This window comes from Equus asinus, chromosome 7 (genome assembly GCF_041296235.1).
Source record: "Equus asinus isolate D_3611 breed Donkey chromosome 7, EquAss-T2T_v2, whole genome shotgun sequence".
Classification (NCBI taxonomy): domain Eukaryota; kingdom Metazoa; phylum Chordata; class Mammalia; order Perissodactyla; family Equidae; genus Equus; species Equus asinus.
The window spans coordinates 24,903,765-24,923,895 of NC_091796.1; the positions used below are offsets into that span (position 1 = coordinate 24,903,765).

Genomic DNA, 20,131 nt, shown 5'->3' on the forward strand with positions numbered 1-20,131 from the left:
AGATGGCAATTTCTGGGAAGATGAAAAGCTTAGTTTTAGATACGTCAGCTTGGACTCTGAAAAGGAATTAATTTTTTAGTATCTTCTATGTACCAGTAATTTAAAAGCCAGAGCAGGGCTAGATCACAAACAGGTTGGACTTTACCCTATGGCAATAGGAAACCACTTGAGAGATTTCAAGCAAAAGAAAGACATAATGAAGTACACGTTTTTAAAAAATTAATCTGTGGTAAGGTGGAGATGAACTGGAGAGGAGAGAAACTGGAGGAAGGTTCAGAAGAATCCAGAAGAGAGTTGAGATCTGCAGAAAGGCTATGGCAATGGAAAAGAGGAGATATATTTCTGAGGCACTTGAGTGGCAGCACCAACTGGATTTGAGGGGGTTGTATAGGGTATGTGAGGGGATGTGAAGGGGTAACTCAGTGTGTAGGGGGTTGATGGAGAAGGAGGAAGGGTCAAAGATAACACCAAGATCAAAGGTTTGGCAATAGGGTGAATGTTACTGCCATTAATAGAGGCTGGATATATAGAAGATAGGTAGTTTGGAAAGAACATAAAGATGAAGAAACAACAAAATGTCTAGATGGAGCATTCCAGTTGTTGGAAATGCAGGATTCAGAGACAGGTGGGCTTACAGCGATGGGTTTTATGGATTTAGGGGTCACATGCATAAAGGTCATATCTTACATGACTCAAAGAGAAGAGAACTACATACTCACCCACATTTAACTAAAGAGAGCAAGAAGAACCAGTGAAGATGACAAAAGAAAGAAAAAGGTGGGAGAAAGACCAAGTTAGGAAAGTCTTTTAGTAGTTGAGAGAAGAGAGAATTTCCAAGACAAAGAAGTGAAAAACCTGGTCAGATGCTGCAGAGAGGTGCAGAGAGAGGAGGACCAAATGGTCAGCGAGTTTAAAACATGAAAGCTGCACCAGAGTTTCGCTGGAATGGTGGAAGCAACCTGGACGCCATGGGCTGAAAGAACTAGACAGTGAGGGTGTGACAGGAGCAGCGAGTGCGGACTTCCCTCAAGATGTCAGACGAAGGAAGGCAGAGTATAAAGGGTATCACCATGTATCAGCACATCCAATCACGCAGGAAAGAACCAAAGTTCTCAAAAATTTAATTTCCTCCTACCTGTCTTGACAAGAGATAAAGGAAAACAAAACAAAACTGTGGTTCCCTTTTTAAAAAAAATTTAAGATGCTTTCGTATATTCAGACTTTTTAAAAATACCTGTCAGTAATGGCTTTCATAAACTCATCAATCAGATCATCATAACGTTGTGATCGATCTCTTTTCTGATACAAGCCCATGTAAAATGGATCTTTTAAGAGAGCCTATAAAATAGACCAAATGTAAAAATAAAAGCACTTTGTTATATAACCAGTTTAAACATATTCTATAAAACAAAAATTGCCAAATAAAAAAATCATTAATAAAATTTTTTAAACTTTATTACCTTTCTTCAAGAAACTTTTAACAGGCTTAATTTACTATTATTAGTATCAACATTAAAAGCAGAGTTTAAGACACACGTCTAATCACAAAATTTTCCCTTCTTATATTATCCTCAAAAGAAGAATGTAATAAAACATTTTTTAAACATGGCAGGAGGATCAAAGGGGGAAAATGCTTCTACTCACTGGATTATCAGTTCCGACATCAATACACACAGGCAGGCATCTGTCAGGCCGTATTCCTGCACAAGCTGTATACAAACACAGTTTTCCTACTGGAATCCCCATTCCATAGACACCCAGATCTCCAAGACCCAGAATTCTCTCTCCATCAGTCACCACAACAGCCTTCGTTACAAAAAATACATAAATTAAAAGTTGTTAAAAACAGGGCACTAAAGCAAAACATTTTTACAAAGATTCTCTTTGCATATTTTCACTCTCACTTTTAAAAATAAAATGGTTTCTTGACTAGCTTCCGAAGGAAACCAACCAAGCATACTTAGAATTCTAGGATTTCTAGATCTAGATGTAAAAAAGAGAATTATCTAGATATGATAACCCTCTGTCTTTGGTTAGGAACAGAATGCTTCTGACGGGAGGACCAACTTCAACATCTTCACAAAGACTAAAGAGGGAGAGAGGAGCAAACTTCTGATAAAGAGATTAACCGGAAGAGAAAAATAAGAGTTTAGAAGTAAACAACATCCTACTCCAAAATCATAACTTAGGCCAAACAAGAAAAACCTCAGCAAAGGTGAAAAAGAAAAAGATCTAGAATTAAAAAATACACTTAACTACAGGGTTTTAAGATGACACTGTTTGAGTTTAATTATCCGACCAAATTTCTTCTAGATTATTGGAATTCATGATTATTCATCAAAGATTATTTTGGTAAGGAAGACATGTAATAAAGGCACATAAGATTACTCCTGTAGTAAACCCTAAAGCTTACCAAAAGATCTTAAATAAGTCATTAGATTTTATGAAAGATTAGCCAGATTGACCAATATATTTGCTAAATTTGAAACTCTAAGAGTTTTATATTTGCTTAAGGATCTAAATCTATCTTAAATTTAGAAGAAAAAAGGCATAACGAATCCTCTCCACCACCCATCAGAATAAAAGTTTTTATGACATTTTAATGTACTGTCTCTACCTACAATATTGAAATAGACAAGGGATATAGAGAAGGCAGGAGACACCAGAGGTATTGACCATGAGCAGGCTCACCTTGTGTACCAGCTCCAATTTCTTTCCCAGAGTCAAACTCCATACCAGTAACCCATTTTGTAATTACTACTATCGTGATTTTCTCAGAGCACTAAATCTGCATGTATGTAAGTAAAAATAAATCAGAGCAACAATGAAAAACTGTTCTTGGAAATTTAGAGGTAATGTACAAGGAAAGAAAAAACATTGTGAAAAGGAAGGTTGTGCTATTAGTACCTTAACATGATTTTCTGGCCAGTTATCCACAATTGATCTAACATGACCTCTGTCTGAGATTGAAATAAATAATCCCCTGCAACAGAACAAAAACACCTTTGCATTTCACAACAGTTTTTTTTTGTTTTCTCTAATTTTTTGTTCATAACTGGAATATTTAGATATTCTAATAAAACATCAAGACAGTATAATTTCCAAGCAGATTTAGCTAAGTCACACTGGTTTATTTTCAAACATTTTCAACTACTTCAAACTGTAATTGCATTGCTCAGACAGTAGCTGCAACAAAGATTATTATTAAATGATATGATCATTTTACTCAAAAAGAAATGTTACCACATCTCATGTTCAAAAATACTCAATACACCTCTAGTAAAAAGCAGTATAAAGATAAACCACCAATGCAGGAGACCATAATAAGGCCAAGTAAATTACTGTTAAAACTCACTAAAACTGAAAATTTGAAATTTGAAGGACTAAGAAAGGAGAGAAAACTACAGTAATTTCATATAAAACATGACATCCTTGAAGCATTAGGAAAAAGTGAAGAGTTATTTTCAACACACTGTATATTGTTATCCAGTTGAGAGCATCAGATTTCAAAAAAGGAAGAGAGGAAAGGAGAAAGGAAGAGAGACAAAAGGGAGAAAAAAAGAAACACAGGTTCTAGAAAATAAGTCAGGCAGAGATGAGGGCCGACAGTTCCCCAGTGCCTTCCAACTGAGTCTTACACTTAACTTTCTCACTGGTATCTTAACTTTGGCATTACACTATCCCAGCTCAAATCAGCTCAAACAGCTTCTCAACTATAGGTGCACAATAGAATAATCTGATAAACTGTTTAAAAAAATGCCAAGGTCCCACTCCAAGAGATTCTGATTTAACTGGCCTGGAGTTTAGATTAATTAACCAACCAAGATTTACTGACTATTTTCTATGTAAAAAACAAAAGGAACAAAAAACCCACTGCATAAATGATACACAGTATCTGCCCTCACCCAAAAGCCATGCTCTTTACGTATCATGTTAGTTCTCACCCTTGGGTGCACACCAGAATCACGCCAGGCGCTTTTATGAAACACAAACATCTGGGCTCAACTCTAGACTAAGCGAATCAGAATCTCTTTGGGTGGGGACAAGGCATCAGTATTTTTTTTTTTAAGTTTCCCTTTGTCCTTTCATCTGGATGGAGAACCATTACTCTAAGTGAAAAATAAACTGTAAGAGCTGAACAGCTGGGTTGTATCACAGAAATGTTTGGAAACATTAATTGATGACAGCACACAGGACAGAACAGACAGGTTCTCAAAGTGAGTTTCTGGGAATACTTGCAACACCATCACCACAGTGTTCATTCAAATCCGGACCTCCAGACCTTTCTCTTTTTCATCAGAATCTTGGGAATGGGAAGAAGAGGAAAGTTGGCAGGGATCAACATTTCAATTAAGTCCCATTGGTGTTTCGTATGCACATTAAAAGTTTGAAAGCCACTAGACTAGATTAGGGGAGGTGGAAGGTAAATGCTAGCACACATTGTTTGAATTTCTACATTTGTATCAACATGTAAGCAGAACATGGGAAGATGTAAGGATTGAGGAAAAATGATAATAGGTTAGAGGAAAAAGGCAAGAAAATTCAAATTAAATAAAAATAGCATTTATATAATGCTTCCAAGTTTACAAAGAACCATCTCATCAGTTTCTTCACCTGACCTTCTCAGCAGCTCTCTGATAGGTACTAGTATCCCCGTTTTATGATAAAAAACCAAATTCAAAGGAATAAAGTGACTTATTCAAAGACTTGAGTCAATGCCCATTCCAGTACTCTTTCCATTTAAAATAATTGGAGGTGCTAGAACTATTTGAAATTAAACTTTGTGAAAGTTTATAAACAAACAACAGAAATTGAAGCTGACAAACAATGAGAATCAATCTCTTAATTTAGCCAAATTCTCAAAAACTTTAATGATAATTCTGGAGAATCTGCCACCAGAATTAAGAGTACTTTTTTTCATACAAAAATGCATAATTCCTCTAATAATCATAATAACTTAAAGACGGTTAAGAATGAATGATGCTATTTCTACAAAAATGATAGATATGAACATGCTGGATTTTTATTAATCTCTTTTTGTCCAAATTAAGCTTTTGTGAGGTGGGAAACGTGGTTGAGATAAAACTGCAACACACAAAATAGAAATATAAGTGTTATAGAGTGATATTTTTCCTAATAATAATCATTTACAAAAATATTTTTAAAAATAAGCCTTACTTAGGTCTCCTAAAGATGTGTCCATATTGGGAGCAGGCAAGACCAACTGTTGGTGTATATACAATTGGCAGCAGACTTTCAATATCATCTTGCAGAATTCTGTAAAACAACTTTTCATTTCTTTCTTGTATTCCCATTATATAGATGTATCTGAAATTAAGCACAGTAAATAACGTCTACATCAGCCAGCATTACATTCAAAGTTTTGGCCTTTGATAGCGAAATCTAAACATCTAAACCTGAGGACCCTCCACCTACCCCAGAAAACAAAATCCTAAATTATCATTATTTAACACCGAGGAGTAAAGATAAAAATCTACTTAAATGAGAGATGATGAAGAGAATAACAACAGAAACAACAGCTAACATTTACTGAGCCCTCACTGTGAGTCAGGCTCTGCGCCAGGCACTGGAAATGCAAAGATTACCATGAGGCCCCCCCACCCTTAAGGAACTAATCTTCAAAGTGACTGGCATATAAATAAGGAAGCAAAATAAAGTGGCATTCATTCAAATATTTACTAAATACTATGTACCAGGCACTATTCTGAACTCTAGGGATGTGAGAAGTGACCCCTGTCCTCATGGAGTTTATAATCCAGTAGGCTTACAGGCATTACAAAGTCTACAAAGAGCACAGAGATGGTACAAAGGTCAATTCATATAAATATATATGATAATGGCTTTTAAAGAATAAAGTTTAGAAAACAGGGAAATATTGGCTTGAAAAACCAGTAGTCATCTTGAATTAAATAGGTCTAAAATAGACTCATTATCTTCCCCAAAATCGTTTCTCCTCTTGTTATCGTCTAACCAAATGGGAATCGCAGTCCATTCTTGATTTTTTCCTCTCCCACTGTCCACTACCCCAATATAATAAATCAACAAGTCCTACAGAATCTACCTGCTAAATATCTTTCAAATACACCTATTTCCTCCCTCTACCCCAACCCAATCCAAGCCACGATCATCTCTCACCTAGGTTATCTCAAGAACTTTCTAACCAGTCTTTATACACACAATTTTGCTCCCCTGCTCCAATCTATTCTTCTCATAAAAATATAACCCTGATAATTCCTGTTCTCCTTGAATGGCTTCCAAATGCCAGTTAAAGAGGCTTAAGTGCCTAAAATAGTTAACAAGACCTCTGCCTCCTTTCCAGCTTCATCTTCATACTGAATGTACTTCAGTTCCTCAAATGCCTCACAAGCCTGGCCTTGGAGCTGCTACCTACCATGCACCCTTTGCCTGGACACCCTCCATTCAGGCATGGTCCTGCTCTCTGAATGCAGCTCAGGTGCCACACTCTCTGGGGGTACCTTTCTGTCTGTTCCCCTGCCCCATCACACACATGCACACGTTACATTTTCTTGTCATCAGGTCCCATAAGACCTTACCCCCTCTTCTGTAACTCTCACTCCACTTCTTGACTTTGTCTTCCCTCCAGCCTAGATGACATCATGATAAGGGACTATCACCTTATATACTTCTATATTTCCAGGAACTAGCAGAGTACGTGGAATACAACTGGTATGCAAATACTTGGTGAATAAATAAGGAGAAGTGATTCCATTTAGAAGAGAAATAATACTTTCTATGTAGCTACCATGGGCAGAAATAATACCAATAGGTAGAAATTAGAGGAAAAGAGATTTCTCCTCAGTGTGGGGAGGAAAACTAAGAATTGGGCTATTAAGACTGAATAGCTTTGTGAAACAGACAGCAGAAATGTTAAGGAAAGAACAGAGGACCTACCAGGCACTTGATGGAGGGAAGTTAGTGCGATTCCTGGACTTCCTTAACCTTATCAGTTTCACTTCATTCATTTCACTTTGGTCACTCTTCTGAGTGCCCCATGTTGGATCTTGCTGTCCTCACCGAGGACTGTTGTAGCTCAGAAACCCTGAATGCTGTTATTTCACTCTCTGATCATAACCCTCTACCCTTTGGCTAGCTATACAAACAAAGCCCTTGCTTCACAGTTCTTTGAGGGCTCTCTAGCTCCTTGATGGCTTCATCTCCTGCCATTCTATTAGCTCCCTTCTGGCTCCTTTTCCTTCCCCACTCTGGATCCCAGAATCAAGTCTTTCATTCGGAATAAATCTGCCACCATCGTTACCATTTAGAAAACCCCTCAAATCTTCATCACAGCACTACTCTTCCCACAGTGTCTGCCTTTTCCATCTCCCTCAAACTCCCTGAAGGCAAGGGCTGGAATTTTTCATTGTTGTAGTTCCAGAGCTTAGAACAATGCCTGGCACAGAGCAGCCCTGAAATAGTAGCTGAATGGATTATGTTGCATCCTTGCCAGCCCAGCAAACCCCAAAGCTGAATCGACATTATACTGCACCTTTCCTAAGAAAAATAACATTGCTGGGCAGAATGGCATCAATACAAACAAGATGATGCCAGCAGGCCTTCAGGGTCTCCTCTCATCCCTTTTACCTGTCCTTGTTGAGCTTTGCTTTACAGCTAAATGGCTCTTCCAAATATTTATCACTCTCCTCACCAACTCTATTCAACCTTGGTCCTTCTAAATCCCAGCTAGACCTTCCTATTCTACATCGTAAAGAAAGTCAAGGTCATCAAGAGTGATGAGATCTCACACCCTCTGCTCAAGCACCTGCATAGTTTATCCTTACTTCTCTTCTTTGCTCTTGCCTCAGAGACTGAGTTATTTTTTTCTTATTCAAGGCCAACCTCTCTACCTCCGCATTTCACCCTATGCCCTTTTCCTTTTTCTGGGATCTTGTTCTATCAATTATCCCTTCTCCTGGGCTCATTCCTCACAGCTATGAGCACAATCAACTTCCTTCCGGCCTGAAATATACCCCCTTAAACCCAAGTCCTGCTTTACTTACTGCGAATGGCTTTCCTCCCCCTCTTATCTAAACTTCTTGAAAGAGACTGCATTTCCTCCTCTCTCATTCATTTCTCAATCTATTTTAGTCACCCTTTTGCCCCATCAAAAAAACCCCTCTTGCGGGGCTGGCCCCGTGGCCGAGTGGTTAAGTTCGCGCGCTCCGCTGCAGGCGGCCCAGTGTTTCGTTGGTTCAAATCCTGGGCGCGGACATGGCACTGCTCATCAAACCACGCTGAGGCAGCGTCCCACATACCACAACTAGAGGGACCCACAACAAAGAATATGCAACTATGTACTGGGGGGCTTTGGGGAAAAAAATAAAAATTAAAAAAAAACAAAACAAAACCACTCTTGCCAGTCAGCAATAACCAATAATTTCTTACACTTTACAAACCCAACAGTTTTTTTTTTGCTGAGGAAGATGAGCCCTGAGCTAACATCTGTTGCCAATCTTCCTCAATTTTATATGTGGGATGCCACCACAGCATGGCTGATGAGTGGTGTAGGTCCATGCCTGGGATCGGAACCCATGAACCCATGCCATTTACGTGGAGTGTGCTGAACGTAACCGCAAGGCCATAGGGCCGGCCCCTCAACAGATATTTTTAATCCTGTATTCAGACTGATCCCTCTACCCAGAATACTTCGCCCTTCTTTTTCATTTTCCCTGCTACCTGTAACATGTTATTTAAAACTCAGCTCAGGTATCACTTCCTCCAGGAATTTTTAATTGATTCCCCAAGTTGGGCTAGGTGCCCCTCTTTATGCTTTCAGAATATACTTTGCATGTACTTTTTTTCCTCATTGTCCTGCACACTGTAATACAGAGTAAAATGACAGTCACGGTCTAACTATCTATTGATGAACTCCTAGAAAGCAGAGCTGTGCATTACCTGGGTGGCCCTACATTCTAGTTGGCCCGGGACAGTTTTAGTCACGCCTCTTTTTCATTAAAGTGTCCTGGATTGGATGATATATTACCTGGTCACCCCATCTATTACCCACTTTATATCCTCAGTGGTTAGTACAGTGGCACACACAAAGTAGGCAATCAATACAAGCTGTTGAATAGAATGGGTCAAATCAGATGAACAAGGCTTTGCTTCTAAAATTCCATTCAAACTTGAAATGACCTGTGATTTTTAAGCATTAAAAACCGACTTCGAGGGCTGGCCCCATGGCTGAGTGGTTAAGTTTGCCCATTCCACTTTCATGGCCTAGGATTTTGCCGGTTTGGATCCTGGGCATGGACATGGCACTGCTCATCAGGCCATGCTGAAGCAGTGTCCCACACAGGACAAACAGAGGGACCCACAACTAGAACATACAACTATGTACTGGGGGTTTTGGGGAGACCAAGAAGAAGAAGAAGAAGGAAAAAGAAAAAAAAGATTGGCAACAGATATTAGCTCAGGAGCCAATCTTTAAAAAAAAAAACTGACTTCTGCTAAATTTTACAGTACTAAAGACAACTGAAGTATTCACTGAAGTGAAGGAAACATAATCATTATAAAAGTAACAGATAACTGACTAAAACACAAACTTCATTATGAGACTGTGTATTTCTCACACCATAATAACCATAATATTCCCAATTTTTCTGATCAGATCATCAATAAAAAACTAAACATTTAATTAACTCTTACTTTTCCAAAGGGCCATTCAATTTCTTCACATTTCTATGGAATCGTAAAGCTTGAATATCTTGTGTCTCTATCTTGGGAGGTAGAAGTCCTTGAAGACCAAGCATCTGTCGTTCCCGTAATGTAAATGCCATTCCCTAAAAAGGAGAAATAAAAGGATTAAAAATTATTACTTACTAGGGTAGCAATGGTGCTGTCCCACAAATGTAATTTAAATGCAAATTTCAAAGAACTCAGAAAAATATCATTTTTGCCCAGACTGTCAAAAATTTCTAAGATTGACCATATCTAGTACTAGCGTGAGTAATACTCTCACATACCACTGCTGGTAATATAAACTGGTTTAGCCTTTTTGGAAGACAATTTTAAAGTAACTCTTAAAATTTTTAATGCACATACTCTACAATAAAGCAATTCTACTTCTAGATAGCCTTCCTAGAGAAATATTCATACAGAGAATAAAGAGGCATGTACAAAGAGATTAGTTGTAGCACTGTTTCTAGTTCTCTTGGCCATTACAAACTAACTAAAAGTCCATCAGTTAGGGAACCGACAGTATTTCCATACCATGAAATACCATATAATTTGACATATGTCTCTAAGTGTGTAGTAGAAAGATCTCCCAACACAGTTCAGGAAAAACAGCAAGTTGCAAATCAAAATACACTCACTGTTAATGGATATGTTTAGAAAACCCTCATAAAGTACATATTATACACAGATGCATTCGTACATTAGAAAGGAAATCAACAGAACACAGTTTGAAAGAACACAGACCAAGCTGGTAACAGAGGCTACCCCTCCCAGAAAGGAGTGGAAGAAATGATGCTTAAGAAAAAATTAAGCTATGCCATAAGAAAATCTTTTTCAATTTCTGGTATTCAGTTGTGGGCTAAATTCTTTGTATTAAAATGATGTCTGTGAAAACGCCAGGGTAAGGACTTCCAAACATCTTTTATTCCATAAAAGCAACAAGAACACTGGCAAAATGACTATAATCAACTTCAGAATTTTGGAAATTAACCAAAGCCTTCAGCAATCGGAGAGCATTTATTCAAGAAAAACAGCTGAATTTCAGTAAGAAGAGCATGCTTCACAGCATTTGAACTTGCCTTATTCCTATTCTCCCCTCCCCAGCTCCACAGCAGCCTTGAAAACAGCAATTTGTGTGAAACAACCACTTTGAAAATTAGCCTGGCAGCCACTGGAGAGGGCAGAAGGGGTTGGAGATTCTTCTAAAAAGCCCCATATCCAGAGAATTGTCATTATTTGACCTGTCTGGTGGTTGCCTGGAAGACCCCACTTGCAAGGCTATCTTTATTTGACTTGACTTGGAGCTCACCCAGTGTGACCAGCCTTTCCCCCAGAAGAGCCTGTTGAAAATAATCAGAGGTAATTATTTTACATGGCAGCTCCCTAAGGCAGTGGTTAACAGCTGAGGCAAACAATAGGCTAACCAAAAAGCTGAAAAGGAAAAGCTGAGGAATGAGATGTCCAGGGTGGGCGGGGGAAGGGAAGGGGGTGTGCAGGGGCGGGCAGCGTTGAAAGGCTCTAATATACTCCTGAGACTCTAGAAGGCCAGGTGCATGAGTTGTAGGCAAGTCCAGGACAGACTTGAGAAGCCCTAAGGCTCCCACCTCTGGCTAACCTTGAGGCTCTGTACAAACAAGAAGTGAAAGCTGATTCATAGTTGTAAACTGCCTGGCTGAGTGCTGCAGGCACGCCCCAACATGTAAACAGAGCCAGAGGACGGGAGACTCATTGGTTCTAAGTATTTAAGTCTCTGTCTAATCACTAGCTGACCACTAAGCAAACAAAGCAGAGACTTCAGTGGGCATGTAAAGACTTTATAAAGAATTTATTCAGAAATGTCACTAAATAAACAGCAGCAAGACAACAAACCCTAGTAGGGGGATCTAATTTCCAGAGCAGCCACATTATTTAAAATGTCCAGTTTTCAACAAAAAATTATGAGGCATGCAAAAAAACAAAGTCTAGCTCATACACAGGAAAAAATGGTGGTTAATAGAAACTGCCCCCGAGGAAGCCCAAACACTATATTTACTAGACAAAGACCTTAAATTAGTTATTTTAAATATATTCAAAGAACTAAAGGACACCATGTCTAAAGAACTAAAGGGAAGTATGAGAATGATATCTCACTAGATAGAGAATATCAATAAAGAGACAGAAATCATAAAAAGGAACCACACAGAAATTTTGGAGTTGAAAGTAAAATAACTGAAATTAAAAATTCACTAAAGGGGCTCAACAACAGACTCAAGTAGGTGGAAGAAAGAACACCTTAAAGGCAGGTCAATTGAGATCATCCAGTCTGAGAAAAGGAAAGAAAAAACAATACATAAATACGAACAGAACCTCAGAGACCTGTGGGACACCATCAACAGTGCCAACATAGGCATAATGGGAGTCCCAGAAGGGGAGGAGAGAAAAGGACAGAAGAATATTTGAAGAAATAATGGCCAGAAATTTCTCAAATTTGATGAGAAACACTAATCCACACATCCAAGAAGCTCAAGAGCTCCAGTCAGGAAAAACTCAAAGAGATCTACACCTAGACACATCATATTCAAACTGTCAAAAGCCCAAGACAAAAGGAGAAATTTGCAAGCAGAGAGCAGTGACTCATCACGGTACACTAACCCTCAAAAAGACTAACAGCTAATTTCCTATCAGGAACTGGGGACGTCATGAGGCAGTGAGATGACATTTTCAAAGTGCAGATAAAAAACCTGTGAACCAAGAATTTCTAAACCTTACAAAACCATCCTTCAAAAATGAAGGAGGAATTACAACATTCCCAGATAACCAAAAACAGAGAACTCATTGCTAGCAGACCTATCCCATACCAAAGAGTCCCTCAGGCTGAAATGAAAAGAGAGTAGACAGTAACTCAAATCTACATAAAGAAATAAAAACGTGGGTAAGATAAAACTATATGAGTAAATATAAAAGAGAGTATAAATATATTCTGGGTGTAGCTTTTTTTTCTCCTACCTGATTTAAAAGACAAATACATAAAGCAATAATTATAAATCTGTGTTGACGGTCACAAAATGTATAAAGATGTAATTTGTATGACAAAGCAGCACATAAGGGGGGGGTGGGCTATACAGGAACAAAGTTTTTGTGTACTACTGAAATTAAGTTGGTACCAACCTGGACTAGATTGTTATAAAGATGGTAATTGTAATCCCCAGGGCAAACAACTAAGAAAATAACTCAGAGATAGGCAATAAAAGAAATGATAAAGGAAATAAAATGGTACACTGGAAAATATCTATTTAATACAAAGGAATGGAGCAGTGGAGGAACAGAGGAACAAAAGAAGACATAGGCATTTAGAAAACAAATTGCAAAATGGCAGACATAAATTGTACCTTATCAGTCATTACATTAATCTAAATGGATTAAACTCTACAATTAAAAGGCAGGTATTGGCAGAATGGATACAGTAACATGATCCAATTATATGCTGTCTACAAGAGACACGCTTTGATTCACACACAAATAGGTGGAGAGCAAAAGGATGGAAAAAGATATACCATGTAAACAGTAACCAAGAGAGCTAGAGCAGCTATATTAACAGACAAAACAGACTTTGAAACACTCTTACTAGAGACTGACATTTTATAATAAAGGAAGAGTCAATCCATTAAGAAGATATAACAATTATTAACATATATACATCTAACAAAAGAGGCCCGGAATATAGGAAGCAAAAACTGACAGAATTGAAGGGAGAAAGACAATTCAAAAAGCTGGAGACTCCAATACATCACTTTCAATAATGGAGAAAAAAACAAGACAGAAAATCAACAAGGAAACAGAAGCCTCGAGCGACACTATGAAGCAACCAGACCTAACAGACACCTACAGAGCGCTCCTCTCAACAGCAGCAGGATACACGTTCTTCTCAAGTGCACACGGAATGTTCTCCAGGACAGACTGTACGTTGGGCCAAAAAACAAGTCTCAATAAATTTAAAAGGATTTAAATCATCCAAAGTATGATCTCTAACCACAGTGCAATGAGATTAGCAATCAATAATAGAAGGAAAATTGGGGAATTCACAAATATTTGGATATTAAATGACACAATCCTAAATAACCAATTGGTCAAAGAAGCAATTACAAAGGAAATTAGAAGATACTCTGAGATGAATTAAAACACATATCGAAATTTATGAGATGCAGTGAAAACAATGCTTAGAGGGAAATTTATAGTTACACATGCCCATATGAAAAAAGCAGGGAGATTTCAGAACGGTAACCTAACTTTCCACATCTTAAAAAACTAGGAGGCGAAAAAAAGCAAATTAAACCTGAAGCAAGAAGGAATGAAGGAAATAATAAACATTAAAGTGAAAATAAATAAAATAGAGGGGCCGGCCCAGTGGCGCAGCAGTTAAGTGCGCATGTTCCGCTTCAGGGGCCCGGGGTTCACTGGTTCAGATCCCGGGTGCAGCCATGGCACCACTTGGCAAGCCATGCTGTGGTAGGCGTCCCACATATAAAGTAGAGGAAGATGGGCACAGATGTTAGCTCAGGGCCACTCCTCCTCAGCAAAAAGAGGAGGATTGGCGGCAGTTAGCTCAGGGCTAGTCTGCCTCAAAGAAAAGAAAAGAAAAGAAATAAAATAGAAAAAACAATTGGAAAAAAATCAATGAAACCAAAAGCTGGTTCTTTGAAAAGATGTACAAAATTGATAAAACCTTTAGCTGGACTGAAAAAGAAAAAAAGGGAGAAGACTCAAATCACTAAATCCTGTGTGTCTAGGTTTCTCCCTGCAAGATTTTATCTAAGGCTGGGAAATTATCAAGGAGATAAAACCAAAACTGTTGCTCTTCCTTTTTCCAACTCTAGTAAAAGGCTAAAGTGAAAAAGTAAAATTTATGTTTAAATGAACTATATAGTTCAATTAAAATTACTTTACCTATCCTATTGCCAAAGATAAATGAGTTGGCTATACAAGGTTTCACTACCTATCTCCTGTTTAGACTGAAGGGACACTCAAAAGCATTTTATTTATAGTGCAGGGTAGAAGTTAAAATGATTATTAAAGAAATAATTTTATGTATTAAGTATGGTAATAGTTGATGAAATTCTTAAATTTGCTAGCCTGCTGTTAATAAGTGAAGCAAGCCTGCAAAGACAACTAAAATTGCTTTAAAATGAATGCTTTGATTAGTTCCTTAACAGTCAGCAGAAACAGTCTTCCTTTCATCTGCCCTTCTCCTACTCTCTCCATTTCCTGATGCCACCTGTCCCACCAGGCCTGCAATTCTCTCATCTCTGCAGCAGCAATGCCTCCTCAGTTTACAGAGCAGAAGTGTGCCTCGTTCAGCCGATCCTGAAAGATCCTGAGCTATTTTCTTTAGACACGTGCTGTTGCTCCACATAAGCCAATATTGATAAAAATCCCTTAAATAGACTCTTGAATGTGCAGGTAAGCATGCTAGGGGGGAAATAAAGGCCCCTTCTATTTCTTTCTCTTCAAGTGCAGTCAGAATAAAATCCACTAGAGATTGGGAAACTACCAAATACTTATTTATAAAACTCATAAGGTGACTAAGTAACTAATGATTTATAAGGGCAAAATTGGAAAAAACAATAGTCAACAATAGGGCCACGGCTAAATAATAAAACATCACCCAAACGGAATAACTCACATTTACATAGTATTTCAGTGCCTAAAATAGCTTTGTAATTTTTCTTTTTTTCTGTATAGCACTGCAGATGAAAAAATTGGGATCCAAAGAGGTTGTCTCCACACTGAAGATTAAACAGCCAGTAAGGGGTCAAGCTAGGACTCTCGTGAGTCTTCGTGATTCCATATGTATCTACTAAACTATTATACAGCCATATATCATAAGGCTTATGAAGCATCATGGAGATTATTTATAATATACTCTTCTCAGTGGTAAAATGGCATACAAAATTGAATGCTACAATCTTAATAGTAAGTATACTTTTAAGAGGATCATGGCAAAATAAAAATAGATGATATATTGTGGTGGTAGGAATGTGATTTTTTCTTTCTTTTATAGTCGTAATATTATTTGTGTAAATAAGAATCACAGGAAAAATCCAAATTAGTTTATCTATTAGGGAACTAACCACGGGAGGTTAAAATAAAAACAAACAAAACCCTCAGAGAATAAGAACCATAAAACCAGAGCTCCAGATACAAAACTCAAGCAAGTCATCAAATCTTTTAGGGCTTAAATTTCCTAATCCACAAAGCGAAGGGGTTATTAATTCTCTTCTTCAACACTCCTCTTCCCAATATGTTAATGATTTACATTGGCATTTACCATTTATTTAGCTCTTTTAGCTCTAGCAATCTATGGTACGTTATTCTAAATAGTTCCTTAGGAATATTCAAATTTGGCTGAAATAAATTTGAATCTCTCGTAATATGTCTCCACAATCTTCCACCTTGAAAAAAATATTTGATTTGAAAGAGAGATTCACTAATATTATGGAGGAAACAGGAAAATAAAAAATTCAGATGGCAGGAGGGCTTTGAAAATTGCTAGTTGATATGAATAGCATTCAATTTCTTTTGGATTTCAGAAGGACTCTGATACCTTTGATACCCACATCACTTCATCAATAAAAACGTTTGCTTCTCTTCCCAAAGCAGCCATTCCACAGGTCGGAAGAATTGGAAGAAAGTGAAAAGAGTTGGCAGTGGGGGCTACACAGAGTTCAGAGCTGGCCCAGCTTTAATCAGGCAACTGCTTACAGTTTTAGTTGTAATCATAAGAACCCGTAGTCTGAATACTCCCCAGATTTTCTGTTTGAGAAAGTGTCCTAAGGAAGCATTATTAAAATGTAAAGTATCATTTCTAAGTACCTCTAAAAGCTTTAAATCTGCACCAAAAATAAGTATCTAATTCATTTACTATACACTTTCTCATTCCTCTATGATTCAACCAAATATTTGTTTATTGGTACTCATTTTATACTTTAAAGCACATTTTAGCTAAATCTTTAGGTCTTGTATAAGCTAAACAGGACATATATCCTGAGAGTTACAGAAATAATCCGAGACTAAAACAACCCTTCAGATACTTTAATACTGATCTGGATTTGTGATGAGAAACAGAGGAGATAGAAGGCAACCGATTCAGAAGATAGAATCCATTGATACAACGCATTCCCTTAACTTCAATACGATTAGGCACTGTGCAGCCAGCTCCTCACAAGTATAAGGTAGTCCTGGAACATTCAAATGCTTCTTTAGATTCCTGAAAATGTGTTAAATAAGATGAAATAGCACTGAAAGGGGCAAACTCTAGCTAAGCGGCAAGGTCTGTTCATGAAAAACCCATAATTATTCACATCAGATGTTCTAATTAGCTTATGTTGCTTTGGTATAGGAACTGGGTCTTATAACTCGATACACAAATTAGAAACAAAAATACGTTCATCAACTGAAAAACTTTAAATGTAATTTAAAATTATTCATACTTAAAAAATATATACATAACTTAATTAAGACTTTGTAAGAGGAAATAGGCTCAAGGAAAACACACAAAAACCACAAGGAAACACACAAGTCAGCACACTGGAAGAAGAGCTGTGAATAAGGCTAGTTCCTATCTTATTTTGCAAAAGTAGTTGACACAACTAAAGAATCCAAACATCTTTTCTGGAAACAAAACTCGTGCTTCATTATCTGCACTAACCAGCATCATCAACTACCTCAGGCTTTTTCTGTGCCTTCATCCATCCATCCATCTATCCATCATTACTAGGGTTCTATGTGTGCTGAGTACAATGGTAAGGTGTTGAGGATCTAGAAATAAGACATGATCCTTAGCCTCAAGTGGGTCATAGTCTCATGGAGGAGTTAGATAATTCCAATAGAGAATGATACATAGTAATAATAGCGGTAAGCACAAGAACGCTAAAAGAACACACAGGAGGAGTAACCCATCCAGTGTGGTGGGGAAGCAGGGGAGAAGAGTCAGCGAAAACTTCCTAGGGGAAAGGATGCGGAGCTGAGTTTCAAAAGCCTATTAGAAAAGTTAGCCAAATGAGCATGGGGAGAAAGGAGAAATCCAATTTGACACTTGTACAGTCCTTTGAACGTTTCAAAATGCTGTATTATCTCCATTATTTAAGTGAGAACAGGGAGGCCTAGAGATGTTAAAGGATTTGCCAAAGTTTCACGGCTAGCAAGTGGCAGAGCACAAATCAGCACCTCACATCCTGCTCATAATTGAGCAAAATGTCCAATCCTTTAAAGGATAAGGACTTAAAAAACTTTTCATAAACAATTTCATATTCATGCCAGAATAGGCAAATCCACAGGAACAGAAAACAGACTAGTGGTTGCCAGGGGCTGAGGAGGGGACAGGGGAAATGAGGACTGACTGCTTACTAGGCATTGGGTTTCCATGTCGGGTAATGAAAAATTCTGGAACTAGATAGTGTGATGGATGCACAAGACTGAATGTACTTAACGTCACTGAGTTGTACACTTTTAAACGGTTAAAACTGTAAATTGTAGGGGGCCAGCCCGGTGGTGCAGCAGTTAAGTGCGCATGTTCCGCTTCGGCAGCCCAGGGTTCACCAGTTCAGATCCGGGGTGTGGACATGGCACCACTAGGCAAGCCATGCTGGGGTAGGCATCCCACATATAAAGTAGAGGAAGATGGGCACAGATGTTAGCTCAGGGCTAATCTTCCTCAAAAAAAAAAAAAAATTGTAAACTGTACATTATATTTGCTTTACCATAATAAAAAAAGTTTTACAGACATAATAGCAGGTATACCTTTAGTAGACAGTGATTACAGAAATACATTTAAAAAGATTAAGAATTCAGTACTGCCTTTAGTTACTATTTTAGTAATCATAGCAGCAACATACTCTTAAAACAGTATTTATAAATATGTGAAAAATTATTAATTTAGTCCACAATGTTTGAAGCACAAACCTGATTTCTTTACATGGTAAGTCCCCAAGGAGTCCATGACCCTCAAATTGGGAATCACTTCCTTCTTAAACAAACAAATACAACCAAAATCTCTTCCTGATGCTTAAGGGATTTTCAGAAGCGGTCCTTCAATGGGGTAACCATACAGATGCTATCCAACCTTAGAGATTTCAGGCCCGAGTGTTAGATTTTTTCTTTATAGAAGTACTGTAATACATTTTAGGCTATCCTCCCTTTTAAAATTCACTTGCTGCTTAAGGTACTTTATAAATTTCTTATAACACCCCCCCCAACGTAGGTTTTAAATAGTTTCTATAAGGATAAAAATAAAATAAAACCGTATTTATCAAATGTTTACTATACCCATGAAACTGTAAAAAGATACAAAGAAATTCTGAATGGTCCTTGCCCAAAAGGAAGCTGAAATATAAATTCATGAAAACCTAAATACTGTCAGTTATTTCAAGGACAGCTTAAGACATGAAAAGATGCACAAAGCAACATGTATCGATTACTTGCCATAGGAACAGAAAGATAAAAACTGCTACAGGGTTTCAGAGAAGGGAGCAATTATTCCAGCCCAGGGTGGTGTGAAAAGGCCCTACGGCAGAACTGGATTTTGAATGAGCTGCATCTTGAAGAGCAAGCAAGATTTGGGGAGGTGAGGCAAAAACAAGAGAGGATTACAATATCCCTCATTAAGCTTCATTTAATTCACTAACTGCTTGCTGAATTCTCATGCAGTGCCAGCTACCAAAAATGCAAAGATAAGGTGCTGTGTGTGACCCTTGGTCAAATTCCCCTTTGTAGGCCTGAAACCCCTCAAAACATATCACAGTTAATGATTTCCCTCCCATAATGGGGAACAGATGAGATTAGCAAATTTTTTATGACTGTTGTTTTAAAATAAATCACATCCTCGTCTGAATGTACCTTTCCCAAAAGGTAAATTTCATATACAGCATACACAGAAATAAACCCAATGTACCCTTCCTGTAAGAAATGGCTTTCCAGAATTACTTACTATTTAATATTGCCACTAAAAAATAGAAGGACTTGCCCGCTGTACCCAGCTTGGATAAGGAACAAAGGCAGAACTAGGTCTCAATATTGTCCATCATTTCTGGCCCAAGAGTACAGAAAGGGTCAGGGGTGCCTCTCCTTTGAAGCAGTAGTGTGATTAATGGGCAAAATCACTTGTGTGCAATGATTTGTGTCCAAAAAGTTGGGTGGAGGTGGGGTGGGGGTGGACGTTAGATAACATTTCACTTTACAATTTTGACCCCATCCTCCAAGGGCCCAAGTGACTGCTCCAGGATGAACACCTGATTCAAGCTGGGTCAATCTAAATATTCCACATCTGGCCAAAAGTCCTGGCCAGATGTTATTCTTGGCATTTTTTTTTTTGAGATAGAACTAGGAAATAAAGTCAATCCTTTTCTGGTGGTGGAAGTTGTAGAGGGTGAAATTTGGGAGA

General features: G+C 38.0%; 1 protein-coding gene across 1 annotated transcript in view; it reads right to left on the bottom strand.

The window, feature by feature from the left end:
- Positions 1–20,131, bottom strand: part of ME2 (malic enzyme 2) — a 55,499-nt gene that overhangs the window by 27,558 nt on the left and 7,810 nt on the right. Inside the window, exons 3-7 of the mRNA XM_014846682.3 lie at positions 9,688–9,821; positions 5,179–5,328; positions 2,908–2,983; positions 1,645–1,806; positions 1,235–1,338 (exon numbers count right to left, since the gene is read on the bottom strand). Of these exons, the coding sequence (XP_014702168.1) occupies positions 1,235–1,338; positions 1,645–1,806; positions 2,908–2,983; positions 5,179–5,328; positions 9,688–9,821 (626 nt within the window). The remainder of the gene's footprint in view (positions 1–1,234; positions 1,339–1,644; positions 1,807–2,907; positions 2,984–5,178; positions 5,329–9,687; positions 9,822–20,131) is intronic.